Source organism: Camelus bactrianus, chromosome 7 (assembly GCF_048773025.1).
Source record: "Camelus bactrianus isolate YW-2024 breed Bactrian camel chromosome 7, ASM4877302v1, whole genome shotgun sequence".
Classification (NCBI taxonomy): Eukaryota; Metazoa; Chordata; class Mammalia; order Artiodactyla; family Camelidae; genus Camelus; species Camelus bactrianus.
Window position 1 is genome coordinate 46874176 of NC_133545.1, and position 18950 is coordinate 46893125.

Genomic DNA, 18950 nt, shown 5'->3' on the forward strand with positions numbered 1-18950 from the left:
ACTATGTAGTAATCAATAAGAATTTCCCCGAATACCCTGCATTTGCATTAAAAAGCATTCTGTTATTACAAAAGTGCTTTCATGAGAGGTGGACTCTTTTATGCTGGTTTTCCTCCCCTTGATAGCAGTTTTTGCATGAGGTTTTTTGGTAAATGTTTAGATAAGGTGATTTTTAAGGTCACGATAGTGCAGAAAATGCTTCCAGACACAGAACTGTGCTCTCTCACCTCATGTCGTAAACGTTGCTCATTTATCATGCTTGTCGCTTTTCTGAAGGGAATCCTGTCCAAGTTTCATTTTACTGTGGACAGAATGGACCGAACATTTTTATGATTCCATTTGTAAAGGAAACAGACTTTGCATTTACATTCTTAACATTTCTCTTCTCAAATGCTGGAAGTCATATGAATAGCTTTAATTATGCATTAGAGATTTTTTTTTTCAAAGCAGGACCTTGAAATAAGGCTCTTAAATAACTCTTCTGACGGTTACACATTAATCTTTTTATTTTTTTCCTGGCCTAGCAGTGTTAGGTAAACTGTTTATAATTAATTTCACATAGATAAATTAAGTAGTCCAGGAATGTGAAAGTCTAGATCAAGGGCTGTTAGCTATCTTGCTTCTCCCGCCATAACAAAGCTCTCAAAATATATTAATAAATTCATGGCTTTTTTGAATTAAATCACTAAATTACAGAGCTGTGAAAGGAACCCCCCAGAGAACATCTGGCTGAGCATGGTATTTCCAAAGAGGAAATAAGCCTTATAAGACCAGGATATACGGGCATCTCTCTGGGCTTGAAGTTCTCTGGGGAATGAAGAAGCTTTCATAACCCTCCTTGAAAGCCTTTTTTGATAGTTGCATGTGAGGAGTGCTAAAGAATTGATGATCTTGTGAAAATGCATGTAGAAATTATGCAGCAACCAGAAAATCAAGACAGCAATATTCCTTTTTTAATGACAGGATGATTTAATTATAAGTATAAAATAATTAAGTCAATCTGAAACCCAGTTTTTAAAGTAATAGCATTTTGTGTTTAAAACACATGATCTGTGCACCCAAGTCTCTAATAAAAACGTATTTCCTCAAGAAAGAAAAGTCTCTATCCTAAGGAAACAACTCATGTTCACACAGAAACCAAAAAAAACAAAGTATCTTAAATTTCCTCTACCCTTTTATTGCTGATGATATGTTATCAGTTGTTTTTTAAAAAATATATGGGACCCACAGACAGAAGGAAAGGCTGTCTCTCCAAATTGGAGTCTGCTGAAGCTTAGCCCGGTTGCTTTGGAGCCTGTGCTGGTGAGAAGAGGTAACAGGCTCATTCCCACTTGCCAAATGAATTAGCTCATTTGTGTGCTTTCCTCCCGTGGACCACCCCTGCCTGGCCCCAGTCCCACACGTGCCCTCTATTACACAGGGTGCCACCCTGGGGAGCAAACAGAGATTAGGACCAATTCATCACACCACTGAATAAACAACCACGGAGCAGGTCCAGAGGTGGCTGGGTCATTAACACCTCTCTCCTCTAGCACAGCAGTGTATTAAACACTGAGGATGACATGGATGGAGAGGGAAGAAATCCTAGATGGTCGACATAAGTGAATTTTCCAGATAACAGAAACATATTCCTTTAAGTGTCAAAACAGTTAAAGGATGTTAATCATTTTTGTGTAGAAATTTCCCTGAATAATGTCCTTGCCTTCTTAGTGTGAATTGAGGATCCTTAACACCACTGACCCTCTTTTACTCACTGGTATTGGTTAAAAGAGCATCTTCAAGACTGGCCCGTGTATTTAGCGCTGGCTCCGGCTGTGGGCTCCACTGAAGTCCTGACAAACCAGTATGCCCTAAGGAGGATGGTGAGGGTAAAAAGACCTAAAAACAAAGTACAGTGGATCCTTACTAGTGCTTGGCAATCTTACTCTACTTCCCTTGTCCGATTTCCTCTTCTCTTAAGTCAGGAGTTGAGAAACCACAGCCTACTGCCTGTTTCTGTAAATAAGGTGTTACTGGAACACAGCCGTACTGACTCCTTTACAGACTCTCTTGCTGCTTTTGTGCTAAAACTGCACAATTGAGTAGTTGCACCAGAGACCACATGGCCCGTGAAGCCTAGAAATATTTACACTTTTAAAAAAAAGTTTACCAACCTTTGGAACTGAAAGGACTGTTGCATGCCTTCTTTTCTCTTATCTCCAGCGTCTTCTCACAGTCTTTACTCTTGTTTAATAACCTGACTTCTTATTTCTCTGGGAAATAGAAGCCTTCAGAAAAGAATTTCTACGTGTTCCCACCACCAGTTACACCAGCCACCCCCGTACGCCCCCTCCCCTCCTGGTACAGAGCATGAAATACTCACATTCGTGTTTCTGGCTGAGAGGAGGCCTTTACGCTCTCTCTCCTACTCAAAGACATTGCTCCGTAAATTGCCCTCTCTCCTGCCTTCATCATCAAATTTCTCTCTCTACTGGATGATTTCTAATAAAGATAAATATGCAGGAATATTCCCTCACCTTGAACAAGCAAGCAAAACTCCCTGCAACATCCACCTTTAAGTAGGGCCCCATTTCTTGTAATACAACTCCTCAAGAGTTGTCTCTCATTCTCTGTTAAACCCACACTAATAAAGCTTTTTCCCACTACCACCTTTTCTCAGAAAGAAGTTACATTCAAAGTCACCAATTACTCTTGTTGAATTCAGTGTCAGTTATTTTGAACTCCTCTTAGTTGCTATTTCAGCCGCAGTGGTTGTTTTTTCACTCCGTCCTCCTTGAAATACCTGTTTCACAAATCACCAGCTTCTCCTCATTCTCCTTTTCAGATTACTCCTCATCTTCCTAGTTTCTAAATATTAGACTCAGTTCATGGATTTCTTCTCTGTTTACATCACTCCACTGGTAACCTCACCCCTTCCTCTGGTTTTAAATACCATCCACACTATGATGACTCCCAAAGTCCTGTCTCCAGCTTAGACTTCTCTGGACCTCCAGACGGCCAACCCGGCAGCTCCACTTGGATATCTAATAGTCATCTTCCTTCCTAGACTTTCTCTGCCATCTTCCCAATCCCAACAAATCACAACCCTAACCTTCCAGTCACTCAGGCCAAATATCCTGGAGACAGCAAATTCTGCTGGCCATACCTTTGAAATATATCCCGGTTATAACTACTTCTCACCATCTCCAGTGCAGCCACCAATTCCAGGCCTTCTCTTGTCTGAAGACCAGTCTCCCAATGGGTCTTCTCGCTTCAACTGCTTCTCCCCACTTAACAGTATTTTCTCAACCCAGAAGACAGAAGGATCCTGTGAAAGTGTAAGTCAAATTATGCCCATCCCATGATCAAAACTTTCCAGAGTATTTCCATCTTGTTCAGGAAAAGAATCTAAAGCCCTTTCATATCCTGTGAGGAAACTACACGATCTGGTCCAGCATCCCCTGTCTGAGTGGCCCCACCAGTGTCCCCCTCTCCAGCCCTGCTCCAGCCCTGCTGTCCTCTTTGCTCTTCTTTGAACATGACAGACACACCCAAGCCTCAGGGCCCATGCACTTCTGCTCCTCTGCCTGGAACATTCTTCACTCCCTTTAGATCTTCACTCAGATGACATCTTACCAAAGAATCCTGCCCTGACATTCCTATTTTAATAACACTTCTCTGTCCCTCACCCTGCTTTTTTCCCCTTTTGGTCATGTATGACCGTCTAATATTCCATATCTCTGTGTTACGTAATCCACATCCCTTGTTGAGTTTAAGCCCCATGACATGTGACACTTTGTTTTTATTGTTGTTGCTCACTACTGTGTCCCTAGAACCTGTAATAGGTCTTGGCACGTGGTGCTTGTTCAAGAAAAACCAGCTGAGTGAGTGAATGAATGAGTAAAATAGGGAGCTAGGGGAACATACACGGGGAATGCAATAAGAAATCTGTCATAAATATTGGCGTTTAAATATTTGGAAGGTTGTCACATTGGATAAAAAATAGACATAGTTTCAGTTGCTTTAAAAGGCAATACTAGTGCTCACGGTTGAAGTTCAGTGGTTGCAGAGTTTTGTCTAGCATGATCAGGGACTTTCCAGTGATTCTGGCTCTGTAACAGAGCACAGGCTGTCTTAAGATAAGCTGAAATCATTGTCCAAGGAAACATTGGGGCCAAGCTGGAAGACTACTTGTGAAGGGATGTTATAAAAATAAATCTGACTTTGGTGGAGGTATTCCACTTGCTATCCCATGGGAATCTGATTTGGGCCACTTCAGTGATTTTTGTTTGTTTGTTTGTTTGTGGATTTGTTTGTCTCCTTTCTATTTGTTGGAGAAACTGCTAGATAAGGAGGTGTCCTTGCCCTTAGGAATAAATATTTAGTCATTGCTTTGCATGGATGGTTCATTTTGCTTATGCTCACTCAACAAAATGCATATTTTAGTACAAACTATTAGGAACTTGAAGCTGTGATCACTTGCTGGCCCCTTCTCTGTATCGGGTAATGTTGCTCAATCCACTCAAGTCCTGTAGGTTTTATGGGGTAAAACTAAGATTTATGGTTTAGGCTATTTCTGCCAAGAGGAACTTCAGATTTCTTTATTAGATCATGTTCTGATATGTCAGGATGAACCATTTTTGAAAGAATTTGAGCAGAAACAGTTCATAATTTGTGTGTTGTAATGATCATATATATATATATATATATTTTTTTTTTTTCTGATCAAAGTCCTAGATTCCCCTCCATATTATTTTTGTTTGGTACTTTGGAGTTAACAAAACATAGGATGCTTTATGAACCATTTCTAAACCCTGATGAAATTTTAAGTTTTTGCAGTTTATTTTTAATAACCTTTTCTACTGTATTTCATGCAACATTGGAGGTATTTTGCTAATAATGCCCCATAGTAACTTTCCAGTTGTGAAAGAAAAAATGATCTTACGATCTTCTTGTTAACTGTGTGTTTGTACATGGAATGAGCTGGTGGAGCTCAAGGATTAGGAGGCCATGTACTGTTATTTTTAGTACTCTGTATCAGTTCACCCTTGTTGCTGGAGTAGTTCCTGGCTAACTTTCCCATGAGTTTTTAACCTCTTGCTGGGCTTATGTAACAGGAAACAGGCTGTCAGGAACAAATAGTGGCAGATCAGGAGCACCCTTTAGTAGCAAATGATGTAGTTGGCTCTGCCTTTCACTCTCTTAAAGTAGACTGATAAATGATCTCCACTTTAAGCCTTTCAGTATGGCGTTCTCCGAGGTTAAGCTAATATAATTTCGGTTTGGGAAAGGCAAATTATTTTACCAAGACATGATTTAATCCAGGTGGCAGAGAAGATGAGCTTATTATAAAGGTGAACTTGTGCGGTGGTGTCATGTCCTGGGACTGTGGATTTAAGTATATCTTCGCTTTTTCTCCAACTCTCAAGGCAGGGGTGATGTGCAAGCTTCAGGAGAAAGATGATATCGGGCGAATTGAACTGGTCCAGAAGCTGGCAAGAGAAAACTGTCAGTGTTTGCAGACGGACAAAAAAGAACAGGAGAAATCCGAACACGTAAGCCCTTTTCCTCTTGGGGATTCAGTTTTGAAGGGATGGACAGTGTTTCTGCCTGGTTATATGTTTGAAGAAAATAATATTTTATTTTAAGTTCTTTAGGTTTGGAGATTTTTTTTTTCCTTCCAAAAGTATGCTTCTTAGTTAAAAAAAAAAGAAAAAAGAAAACAGCTACTATAGCTTTCTAAGCCAGTGGTTTATGACCCTGGATTTATGAGAGAACTCTTCACAGAAGTAAATCATACAGAAATATAAACACATGGGAGCAAATATGAATGCATGTCTCTTTGGTGTCTTTCAGGTTTGACTTGGAGGTTTCATCCCATTAGATAGTTTTCGGAATATGAGTTTTGAAAAGACATTGCAGTGTACTTTTGTGTGTAGAACAGGAGGTGGATCTGGTTACCAAACAAATGTATCCCAAGTCACAAGAAATAGATAAGAGCCGAAGAACAGATTATAGATGCTCCTGCGGAGTCAGGGAGTCAGAAGGGAGTTTTCCCAGCATCTTATGAACTTTTGTGTTCCAACAACAGTCATATTGTTTGCATGTAGTTGAACTGGAGGAAAGGGACGCTCTGCTCAGTTCTCCTGAAAGCAGTTATTCAGATTAAGCCTTAGAATCGAGACCGCTGCCGTCACGCTGGGGAGACAATGGGACCACTTTCTCCTGCTGTACGTTGTTGTCTGTTGACTTTCTGTTGTTGTTTGTAAGGCTTCACTCTCAGTGCTGAACTATCCAGATTGCTCATGAAGGGGAAAATTCCTCAGTGCTTATGAACATGTCTTTCTTTAGCTTTAATTTTTCCTTGGGATTTTATTTTCAACCCTTTCCAGGGGAGAAAAAATTACTTCCTGCTTTTTCTGCTCTAGGGCCATCAATACAAATGTCAGGGGTTTACTGAGCAGGAGAGGAGGGTGAGATATTCGAGGAGGGTGAGATATTCAAGGATGGCAAGCCGTTTAGTTTAATAACGTAACACATCTCTAACAGTGAGCATCGAATCGTTACAATTGGTGTCTCAAGGGGGAGAATAATTAGGCAGTTTGAAAGCCTTGTGATTGCAGTTTTTTCAGAGGTGACCATTGGCTTTAAGTGCGCGTGGAGGTCTTAGGAACCTTCACCTCAAGAGGTACTAATGAAAAGTTTATAGGAACTACTGAAAAGTTAAGGGACTTGTTTGAGTTGTTAAAAACACCCTGAAGGTTGACTGTATTGAAGACTGATTCCTAACCTCTGCTGTATCTTTAGAATATTGAATATCCTAGTTTATGTCTTATGTTTCTCAAACAATATTCCTTTTGATCCATTTTAATTAGAAGAACAGCAGTTTTCATGTGCTATATTTTATTGATGGCAAGATGCACGTTCCCCCCACATTTTAGCATCTCTGAAGTCAGGATGAGTCTTAACAGTTGATGATTTGAAAACTTGTCCCAGTTTTTTTTTTAATGGAGGTACTGGAGATTGAACTCAGGAGCTCATGTATGCTAAGCATGCGGTCTACCACTGAGCTATACCCTTCCCCTAAACGTGTCCTAGTTTAATTGGGAGCATTTTTCTTTCCTAGTGATCCTTAAAATAGATAACATGGTTTACAGTGGATTGCACATTTGATTCAGTGGATCAGTGACAACTGGAGGGTGGGGCAAGATCTTAAAATCAAACCAACAGTGAAGTACCACTTCACCATGGTTAGAAATCATCAGCCTTAGCCCACAAACAGCTTCATGCTTATTAAAAAGGTCCCTGTGTTTTGCCTTATTAGTTTCTTCCAGAATATTATAGTTACAGCTAATGAGAATATAATATCCTCCAAATATATATAGTAATAGACATCTGAACTTGGTACTGATAATTGGAAAGACTTAACACGAATTGTAAATGTAGTGGTAGAAAGTTTGCAGCTCTGCTTATGGTCATGCACTCGTTATTCTCTTTAAACCTTCATTTTCAGATTGTAAAAAAAGAACACTAAGGTTTTTTTACCTCTTGCATGAATGTCAAAATACGGATGCATTAACAGCTCTGAAGTGTGTGTGCTTCTGAGAGGAAAGATGATAGATAAATAAATATTGGAATTATGACCCTGTCGATGTAGACTTTTCCTACAGAAGCTTCAAGTCAGGAAAGCTGACTATTAAGAATCTTTCTTCCTTAGTAATAAATATGAACTTAGCCACTCTGTGCTCGCCCTCCTGCAGGGTGACACCAGCTGAACTCATCAACTCTCAAGGCTGATACTTACATAGCACTCCACCAAATGGGCTATTTGACACTAGATGCGTCCACTTTTTACCATCATTTATTAGGAATAAAAACCATCTGGTAGATTATTTCATTCTTCTGTGTCATAAGCACCTGATCTATCTATACCTCTGCTGGCACATTGAGCTCACAGCGTCCGAGAGACGGATGTGGTATTTTCATTTTTCCTGCCCTCACTTTCTTTTCAATAGCAGTCGCCTGTTCTTACTCGTGGAAACTCAGTTATAACACACAGAGTACACAGAGGAAACTGCAGTTTACTTAATGTAAACTCAGGTCTGCTGTTTCCTATTCTTGTTATAACAATAACAGTGACCAAACCCTAGAGTTACATACAGATTTCCTTTCTTTTGTGATTTAAAAATGCTTCATCTGCCTCATCTACCATTCCTGGGCCAAAGTTATTCAAGCGGACAGTGATAAAATTTGAGTTCGAATCCAAGTTGCCTGCTGAGTCTTTTTTTTTTTTTTTCACTAAACCGTGTTGCTTCTTCAGCCCTAGAATGCCGCGTCCCCTTTGTGCATACGTGCCAACGTGAGAAAGCGGCTTCGAGGTGCTGCTGCACAGGGACAGACGTGAACTTGACAGAGCAAAGCTTTTGTTGCTGGTACATCTTGTTACAAAGTGAAGGGGCTTAGAGATTTCTGAGTTGGCATAGCTAATATTTTCCTAAACTGGTAAATGCCATGTTTCTAAATGAGTGTATTCAGAGAAACCCTTCACTCTGTGGGCTTTTGCCAAGGTGTTTCTGAAATTAAACAACAATAAAAAGTTAAACGTACAAATATCACGAGTTTCTCAAAAGGCAGTCTTCCCATTTTATGTGAACAAGTGGTAGGCCAAATTAGCTGGCACTCATTCCTAAGTGTTGAAAATTTTGTGAGAACTTTGAGAGAAGACATAAATGGCTGTTTCTTCAAAACATTATGATTATGAGATAACATTAATTCTTTAAAGAAATTGCCTCTGACGTAGGCGTCATATTTTCTAGTCTTAATTCTATGGTTATATCCATAGAGGAAGGGGCGTGTGTTGCCAGATGGGGACTTTGGAGCTTGACCTTGAAGGTTGACTGATGGTCATAGAAGGGCAGGGCAGGGAAGAGCACTGAAGGTGGAGGGACCAGCAGGAAGATGTATGAGTTGAGCCCTGGGCAGTTTTTGGGAGATGAAGCAGGGTGGGCTGGGCTGTGAGGGAGGCTAGAATTCGGTTGTGAAAGACCTGGCAGTCCACTCTGAGGAGTTTAGACTTGCCTCTCAGGCAGAGGAAAGCCATCAAAGAAGGGAAGTGGCATAATCAGATGTGGTCTTTGTACGATCTCTCTGGCATTGGTTTAGAGGAAAAATTGAGTGGGGAAGAGGAAGATGTTGAGAGAACCCTCAGGAAGCTATTGTGTTGAGTCAGGTGAGAGATGGAAGCCTGAAACAGGGTGGTGCTCTGGGAAATGAGAAAGCCACAGATACTGAGTCATTTAGATGGTAAAATTAACAGAATTTGATGACTGGTAATGGAGGGGTGTGTGTGCTAATTTATATTAAGCAATTTTTGACTTTCTATCAAGGTTTTCTAGTATAGTGATAGACACGAGAAAGTGCTGTTTATCACCAGGATGGTTGGTCAGTTTGCCAAAAAGCTGCATAAGGCATTTCTCTTGCTTTGTTGGCCGGCAGTGTGTTTCAGGGGTCTGAGATGTATGCTAAAGCCCACGGTGTTTATCTCATTAACAGACTGTTAGATGTGGGTTCTGGCTAACAGTATGGGGAACACTTCTTCAGAGATCCCAATGCTTTGACAGTACCTAATGCAGGGAGAATTTCTGGTAACCTCAAAATGAGCTGGATTATTTGGCCAAAGCTTTGGCCCTGGCTGCGATGATGTGTGTGCCTTCTAGAGAACTGTGACCCATGTTGTCTGAGTTGGTGTTACTGTACTGTTATTCTAGAATACTCCTGGTCATTTACTCATTCAGTACACCTTTATTAAAGCTGGTGGTGTAAGGGATCTAGAGAAGCTATGGTGGTTCCTACCCTGAAGGAACATAGTCCAATTGTGGAGAAAAGACATTGATACAAGTAACTGTGATACAAGGAGATGGTGATGATCCCAGAGAGATACAGAGGTGTTAGAAGAAGGATTTACTCCTGGAGAAACGGGATTCTCTGTCATGGCAGAGGTAGTGTTTGATGTGGACCTTAAAGTAGATTTTAGGTTGGATTCAAGCAATTCAAATGGAAGAATAGCATTCCTAGCAGAAAGAGTAGCATGAGAAAATGCACCGAAATGTCAAAATACAAGGTATTTTTTGGAAATGGAAACCATTCTCTGTCACCAGAATACCAAGAGTGGGGGTGAGGGAGATGGTGACCTGGGGGCAGGAGAAGGAAGAGTTAGTGAGAAAGGAGGTTGGGCCAGACTGTGGAGGCTTCGGAGGGCTGAAAAGTGTCACCTTATTCTAGAAATAATGAAGAGCTATTGACTTGTTTCACTAGTTGTCATAAGCAAGGAGGATGAGGGAGCCTTCTGTGAGGTAAGTGGCATGATTTCAGCATGACAGATCAGAAAGCTAAGGCAGATGAAAGATTCAGCAAAGGTGGGCTAAGCGTGAACTGAGTCTGCTTGCCCTGGATGGCATCTTCTCTCAGCAGCGGTCACGAGGGAGGCCTGACAGGTGGGCATGAGGCCAGGATGACGAGAATCATGATGTCCCGAGAAAGGGGGGCAACCAGGAGGTCAGTCCTGGAAGAAAGAGATGGAGCGATTGTGTATTGAAGGGATGGTGGTGGTGGGTGTGGGAAGGAAAAGAGAAAGGGGGATGCTATGGTGCTAGCTCATTTTGAGTCCTAATTTAAACTTTAAGAATGTAAAAGCCATTCATATTTTAGTGTCTGTGTAATAGCTGGATTGAAATATTTCTCTAGATGTGAGTACTGTTTTCTGGAATAACATTGCACTGTTTACCAGAAAACCGAAACTCTGTTTTTCCAGGAATGTAGTTGGTGCTTTGTAGTGTATTAACTTGGAGAGTAGAAATACCAACAAGTAGCACCTAAACTTGACATACTAATTTCCAGACTGCAGAAATGGAGGTCTGTAAAGTGCCACTGAAAGCCGTGCTAAGCGGTGCTTTCCCTCGGGACCCTGTCTGTATCCCTACCTCTCCCCAGCCTGCTTTCTTCAGTTCCTTTGTTAAGTCTGGGGACCCGCCCGACTTCCTTCCCCTTCTCCAATTCACTCGTGAAATATGGGTGGGAAGGGGATTTTGCACATTCTGAAGCTGCATCTTGGCATGGTCTGCTGCCAGGGTAGGGTCTCCATCACTCAACCTCAACCGGAATTTCCTTTTCCCTGTTTCCTGCAGCCTCATCCTGGAATCCTGTCTGCGTCAAAGGGTTCACTATTCATGGATTAATAGGGAAGAAGTGGTTTGAATTTTTCTGGCTACTTCCACTCTTACTTCACATACTAAAACTTGGTCTCTGCATTTCCCCAGCTTTCATTTGGTCTATTACTTTGTTTGTTTTTAAAGCTTAATATAAAGTGAAAGCTCTCTTTTAACTCTGTATGAAATGCTAAAAGGAAATGGTTTTATCATTCTGTATTCAAACTCGTATTATACATCTAGGCAAGTAAAATCGAGAGCAATCATGGGCTTACTTAAAGTTCACCAGCAATTTTGTTTAATCAAGAAACTACTTGAAAAAAAAAAAAAGGAAAGAAACTACTTGAAGACAAATAGAATGTTATAACATTGTTGCTTAGTATTGAAAGCCAGAATTCAGATGTAATAGGCAATTCATAATATGTTAAGTTGCCGACAACTGAGAAATCCTTTGTAGAAACCATGTTATTTTTCTTAATGACAGAATCCCAACTTTGTGTTGGTTTGGTCCTAAAGTACATACGTTTTTAGAGGAAACAGGCATCCTTGAGTGAGTCGTTTTAGTTCATTTTTAGTCAGGATTAATATGGTCACCGAGTAACCACAAAAGTGGTGAAAGGTAGTTCTTGCCTTCCAAAACCTTACAGTTTAGCTGGAGAAAAAAGTCACGCATGGAAAATGAGTAACCTCTCAAGACAGTATTTAGTGAAGCGTTTAAATAATTTCAGGTGTTCAGAGAGAGGAAACTACCTCTGGTAGACCGAGTCCCAGTTGCAGCAATCCAAAAAGGAGCTCTTTTTTCAAAAGCAAGGTTTACAAATTTGGTTTGCTTTAAATTCTGCTTTTGTTTTATTTTGTTTTGTTCCTTCCAGAAAAATGGCAGCCTGGCCACTGGTGGGAGTCAGTGATGTGCTCCCACTGCCTGGTGGAGCCATCTGCCCATTGGCTGGATTTTTAGGCTCTCACTAGAGGCCATGGCAAGTCTCAGCATTTTAAAAATATCAGTTTCAGTATTGTTGAAGGGAGAGGAATTATGATATTTGATATTTTTTCCTGAAAATATTCAAGTTTATTTTTAAAAGGCCCGATTAAGAAAATTGATACTCAGTTGGATTTGTCAAACTTATGTTCTCCAAGGATCTTTGATTCCCTACAGTAGAGATGCTGCTCCCAGGTTTATTAAGTTCTTATACCTGTAAACTTAAAGTAGCCATATCATCTCTAGTATGTCTGAGGAATCATTAAGGTGAAATACTGGAAAATAGGTTGTTTTTCTTTGCTTTCGCTCTTCTCCAGATATCGGCTACCTTTTATTCTTTTTTCCCTCTACCCCTATCGAGGTCTGATCTACATTAATATAACAATATTAATATCTTGTAGATTGTTGTCTCATCAGGTTAACAGGAGAAATCTTTGGTGAGTGGGTTTCATCTGAGTTTCTGGTAGATGCTTTCAGACAAAAAGGTAGAGAAAAGAGGCACAGACAGATGGACAGGCCTTCACAGGGGGATGGACAGTCCTTTATAACTACTGTGTACCACTGGGTCCTGGAGAAGTGAAACGTGAAGAGACATCAAGGATTATGGAGACACAGGTACCAGCATCCATTGTGCCTTGATTCCCCAAAGACTGCCCTGATGCATCACTGCCTTCGGGGAGGTAACAGCACTCTGCAAGAAATTCAGAGGCTGAGTTGATGGTCACCTGTACACTCAGGTCCAGGCTGTTACGGAAGCTTGTCTCAGGGAGCACAACTGGTCCTGGGAGATGTGCTTGTGTCCCTGAGGAAGAGACAGAATCTGAAGAGTCAGAAGAGTTATCAGAAGTGAGGGAGGACGGGCATTCCTGGCAGGGGGAAGAACGTGTGGGAGGCCAGGCAGGGCCTCATGCAGAGACAGGATGCTGCGACTCTGCCAGCAGAACCAAGTGTCTGGAGCCAAGGGGTGGGGGGAGGAGGCAGGGCTGGGCAGGAGAGGCACAGGGGCCAGAGGATGCAAGGCTTCATGTGCTCAGAATGGTACTGAGCTCTTGGGAAGAATTTAAACAGGAGAGAGGGAGAGAGAGAGAAAGAAAAGGAAAGAAGAGGAAAGGAAGGAAGGAAGGAAGAAAGGGAAAGAGAGAAAGGATTAGATTTGAATTTTTGAGATTCCTCTGCTACAGTGTGGGAACAGGTTTGCAAGCAAAGAGTGGGTCACACTCAGTCCTTTTGAAGCTCTCTGTCCTTTCCTCTCTTGGTGTTGCATGAAGCAGTAACCAGTGTAAATTTACGTTCAAGCTTTGCTGTAAAGACAGAATGTCCAGTTATAGCTCAATCCTAACTTATAAGCTTTAGCCTAAAATATACCACGACATCATTTTTCTGTAAAATGTTGACCTTGCTTCAGTCCTGTTTTTACAGAAATGAATTTTGAGCTTGCCTCTAACGTAAATATTTTCTCTTAATAAACCCCCTGCAGGCATGTGTGTTCACGTGAGATGTACTTACTCTGCTGTATGATATTAGCCTCATATTGATTCAGCCAGAGTTTGGTGATTTCTGAGTGATTCAGATACTTCAGCTGATAAAGATGAGGAAAAGAAATAGATAAAAGATTTCCATGTGGGATGCAAAGAACCTTTTTTTCCTTTTGCAGTGGGAAGTGGGTGGAAAGGAAAAATTCCATCTGGCATACAGCAGCCCTAAATGTTGTTTTAAGATAGCAAAAATAGAAGATTGCTGAAAATATCATAACAGAACATAACAGACTGTGGGCAAGTGTACAGTACATATTTCTCTAATAAGTCACATTCAATACCCATATTTTACTTAAAACATGGCCTTGTTCTTATTTGTCATTACATAAAAATTTGCCTTTAATTTTTAAAAAATCACCCACTCCATTACTGAAGCAAAAAAAAAAAAAAAAAAAAAAGGCTTGTTGTTACGGTCTATAGAAGTTGATGCTGTTGCACTGAGGTTTACCTGGAATAGGTTTTTGTGTTTTTTTATCCCTTTTCCCATCTCTCCCTCCTGACTTTTAAAAAAATGGAGAAATAAGATACGGCGTGTATGTTCATTTATTGTACATCTGTCCATAATTAAGTGAACAAGGCTCAACAGTTTTAACAGAGTCTTGTAAACATGTTCAGGTTCCAGGAATGACTGGGCATGATTGAGGTGAGCTGAGTCAGAATGAAGGATTAGAGGCCCCTCAAGATCCAAGAAATACAGAGAGGGGGATAACAATAGTGATAATAAGACAGTTAAGATGGCAGGAGGTGGCTTGAGGGTAGGGATTTCTCAGGAAGCTCATGAAAACTTCGTGAGTCATAGAAACCTATCTTAGTGACCTCAGTGGTGGAGGTGGGGTGGAAAGTTTCCAGGTAAGACTTAAACCCTGTGTGATGAAAGAGGATGAGAAGGGTACTTCATAGGGATGATGATTCATTAACACCTCTCTTGATCTTGCCTTGGCTAGGATTTAGAGAGCTGAAACAAGCTTTGTATTGATACTCTCGTGGATAAAGAGTTCTAATGACCCCCACAGGATGGGATGCATAATAATATTCCAAACTGAATTTTATGGTTGATGGATACTATCACTTTCTCCCTGCTCAGTGGACTTACTGTTGTGACAAGTTGGGGGACTGTGATGATGTGTTATTTTTTGCGATCAACCTGAGTATCCTGGATTTTTCCTCTGAGAGTCGTAAGCGTTGGAAAGAACTTTTTAGATACGATGTGTCTTGATTGGATAAGAGTTTCCTCAAAAACCGGCACCTGCTAAATAGGATTATAAAGAGTATCCTCTGAAATGGGCAATAAGTACTTTACGATCCATTAATTCTGTTGGAAGTTCATTATTGACAGGAAGATGTTAAAATATTTCTGTTGATAATATTCTAGTGAAATATATACCTTTTAGCCTCTGTTATCAGAAGCAAAAAATCATTAATGAAAATAGTCATTATCAGAGACCCTTCAGGTTTGTCAGAGAAAAGCATGACTCAGTCTCTGTGCTTTTATTTCTTGGGGTTTCTGAAGTTTTGGTTTCGTGGGGCCCTACAGGAAGGCTAGCCTGATTGAAATGACCCTTGCCCCAAGTAAAGCATCTCTGTTGAACTGCTTCTCCCCTACTTATTAGCAGTAATCACATCAGAAAAGTAACACAGCACCTCCTGAAAGCAGGCACAGGCAATTTTATCAGCAAAAAGTAACTGGGATCATTCCGTGCTTCTCATACACTCATAGGGAAGCACAAATCTAAAAATTATCTCTGTATTGAAACATTACTCAGATACAGCTCTAAAATCATGGGAACCAAGAGGGTGATGGAAACCATGGAGATAGCACTTTCTCCTCTTGGACTTTGTATGACTGGAATTGTGAAGGATGTAAGTGAATAGAACTGCAGGATATAAGATGGCAGAGACCAGAGCACGTAGGGCCCACGTTGGTGCTGATTTATACCTACAAGTTTGAGATTAAGGGGTACACCAACAAAGTGGAAGAGGGAAGCTTTTGAGCTTGGACAAGGCAGAATTCTAACTAATCCTTAAAATCCACGAGAAGAACCCTTGGGACAAAGCAGAGAGCCAGTTTTATTCTGACTGTCTTTTGAAGACTGCACTTGAATGCCAGATGCTTGTGGACAGAGACCTTTCATGACATGTTGAACTGTTAAATGCCATTTCCATTGTAATTTGGCAATCAGATCTGACCTGTATCTCAATTTTAAGTGGATCTCATTTCTGTCCCAAGTCAGTAAATTTCAAATTCCTGTCCTTTGGTATTATTCATAATCTTGGCATAGGGAGGAGATCTGCACAGACCTGAGAAAAGTTCACCACACCCTGGGAAAATCCTTCTTAGTAGTAAAGATCCAAGTGGCCCTAGGTGTGTTCAACATCTGCAGCTGCTTGTTCCCCTGGGCCCCACCCCCACCCCGTCTTTGATTTGCCATTTTTGCGTCTTTGCTCCAACTTCTACTTTGATGTACCACAACCTTTGGGAAAGAATGGAGTGAGAGTTGTGGTTTGTTTTTTGGGGTTTTGTTTGTTTGGTTTGGTTTGGTTTGGTTTCCAGACTTAAGTTTTGAGACTGCTTCAATCCAGAATAGAAAAGCCAGGAATGGTGTCTTTTCCTTCTGAGTGTTAGAGGCTGGCAGGCTGCAGACTTCCTAGTGTGGGGGACCCCAGAAAGAGAAGAAGAATTGAGTAACACTAGCCTATGGAAGATCCTGAGTGAATTAAATGCACGTTCCTTAGCTGAGTGTGGTGACCCACCAACTTGGGGGAATTTGATCACTTACTGAACTGCACTGAGGTCTTCAGACTGAGGCCAGGGTCCCTCATCAATCAGACACTTAGTTTCTTCACTCTTAGCAGTTCATTTCGGATTCCCATGCTTGAGCTTGTAGACAGGATTAGAAAGAATCCTGTTGGGGGAGGTTGGGAGACAGCCGAATAGCTATTTAGCCTGCTGCTACCAGTAGTGGTCATTCAGCCACAACACACAAAGTTGACTTTGTTGAGGGCCTAAATAAGTTTTAATCTCAATAGAAGTTCCTCCTTTTCAAATACAGAGCAAATTTTTGAGCAAGTATTTGGCGTAGATTAATTTCCTCTTGCCTGTGTTCATGGAGAAAAGCATCTGTTGAGCACCAATGAACCAGGCGTCACACACAATAGAACAGAGACATAAGTGAGCAAGGTCTGATTTGAGCCCCCCAGGCACCCACTGTTTAGTGAGGGAAAAGGAGGAGAAAACAAAAAGTAAAGAAGGTGACAAGCAGAGAGAAGAAGGTAAGGGGTGTACTTTGAATAAGGTGTTTATTGCTAGAAAATTATTTCTTCACCTTCTTGTAGGCATTTACTAAATTAAACATCATCTCTTTTACTTCCTGGATTATGATCAGGTAAAGACCCAAATCATAAATGGCAAAGAGCATAAATCTCAAATCTAAGGGAAGTTACATATTGTTGGTGTTGACCATTCCCCACTTCCCCATTTTCCAGCTACAACGTATTTTTAAAATTAGTATATTGTATAGTTCTTGACCTGTTTTACTGATTGAATTTGTTTTTGAAAACAAGCTTCATTCCTGAAGAGGTTTCTAGGGGGTTAACATACGAGAACAAGGCATCAGGCGGCTTGCTGGAATTTATAGCACATTTCTGGTAAAGAGTTTTTTGTTTAAAATTGTTCTACTAATTGTAAAGAGAATTTAGAAATAATAGAAAGCTACAAGGAAGAAAGCTTTAGTGAGAACTAATCACTGTTCCCCTCACCTTCCCAGGTATATCCAAGTATATGTTATGATAATTTCCTTATGTTTCCATAACATAGTTCACTTAACTACTGTTCCCATCTAGGGGCTAATAGGCTTCAATTTTGCTGTTATAAATGATCTGAGATGTACATCTCTACCAAAATCTTTACCTAAGCTTTTATTTCTTAAGGGTAAATTCCTAGCTAAGTCATTACTACCTACAGGAATGAACTGTGTTCATCTCTTTTATGTTTTTTGCTCAACTACTTTCTATAAGGCTTGTTCCAATTTTTATGTTCATCAGCACTACATGAAATACTTGTTTTGCAATACGCTCACCCTCATTGATTATTATGATTCTTAGGAGGAAAAACTAAGTATTGTCAGGTTGATAACGGGAAAATATTATCTTATTCAGATTTACGTTTCTTTCTTAATGAGGTTGAATATTTGCAATTTATATCAATCCGTTTGTGTTTCTTCTGTAAATAACCTAATTACTTCCTTTGTCCATTTTTCCATTGGCGTTTTTCTCACTGACTTAAATAAGCTCTTTCTATATTAAGGGCATAAATCTTTGTCATATTTGTTACATGTATGAACAAACATGTCCCCAGTTTGTTTCTTACTATTTTTACACATATGTGAGCAAAACTGTTGACTCATGTTTTTTAATATTAAAAATTGCCTTCAAAATTAGAGAGTCCTTCCCCTAATGGCCAGATGCTCAATTTTATGTTCCTCTCTTCTAGAGTTGCACTTTCTGCTCAGGCCTTTAATACAGCTCAGATTTATTTTTGTAATGTAAAGAGTAAGATTTCTTGACTAATTATCACAGGCAAATTTTTTCTTATTTTCACGTTTTTACTGTTTTGTTTTCAGCATAAAAAAGTCTATTTTATTCTTGGAAAATTGAAATCCTATAAATAAATTTCCCCCAAATTAAATGTATTGAGTACAAATTTCATGAGCCACATTACCTCTCTGAGCTTCCATTTTCTCATCTATAAAGGTAGGAGATTAGAGATCGAAGATTTCTTCTAGCTCTAAAATTCCTTCCTTAAATTGAAGACCACCCCTCAAATTCAGCAGCATCCATACTTCTGCATGTTGAACACTTTGGAGGCTGATGTCACCATTTTAAAGTGGGTATCAGTTGATTACTCAGGAGACTTTGAGTGGCCTTTTTTTTTTACTCTGATTGACTATGCCTATCAATGCCAAGAATCATTCTGTTCTTTTATGTTCTAAAAATACTCCTATGGCTAGAATTTCTAAAAATTTACTTTTTGTGAAATGCTGTTGATATGGGACAAATGGGGCTCTAGCATCCAGCTAGAAATACCTGCTATCAGGGTGTTAAAGCCATATTTCCAGTCATGTCATTAAATATTTGGAATTGTTTTTCTGAGTTCAGAATGTCCTGAAGAGGATTGAGATATAATACTTCCAAATAATGACAAGCTAAAACCAAAATAAAACAAAACCCTAGATCTTACTGCCTTGAACTCCTAGA

At 40.2% G+C, this 18950-nt stretch overlaps 1 protein-coding gene across 6 annotated transcripts in view; it reads left to right on the top strand.

Moving 5' to 3' along the window:
• RAPGEF5 (Rap guanine nucleotide exchange factor 5) overlaps positions 1-18950 on the top strand; it is a 241565-nt gene that overhangs the window by 134044 nt on the left and 88571 nt on the right. For all 6 annotated transcript variants that reach the window (XM_074367361.1, XM_074367358.1, XM_074367360.1 and 3 more), the window contains one exon: positions 5409-5534. In XM_074367361.1, coding sequence (XP_074223462.1) covers positions 5409-5534 — 126 coding nt within the window. The remainder of the gene's footprint in view (positions 1-5408; positions 5535-18950) is intronic.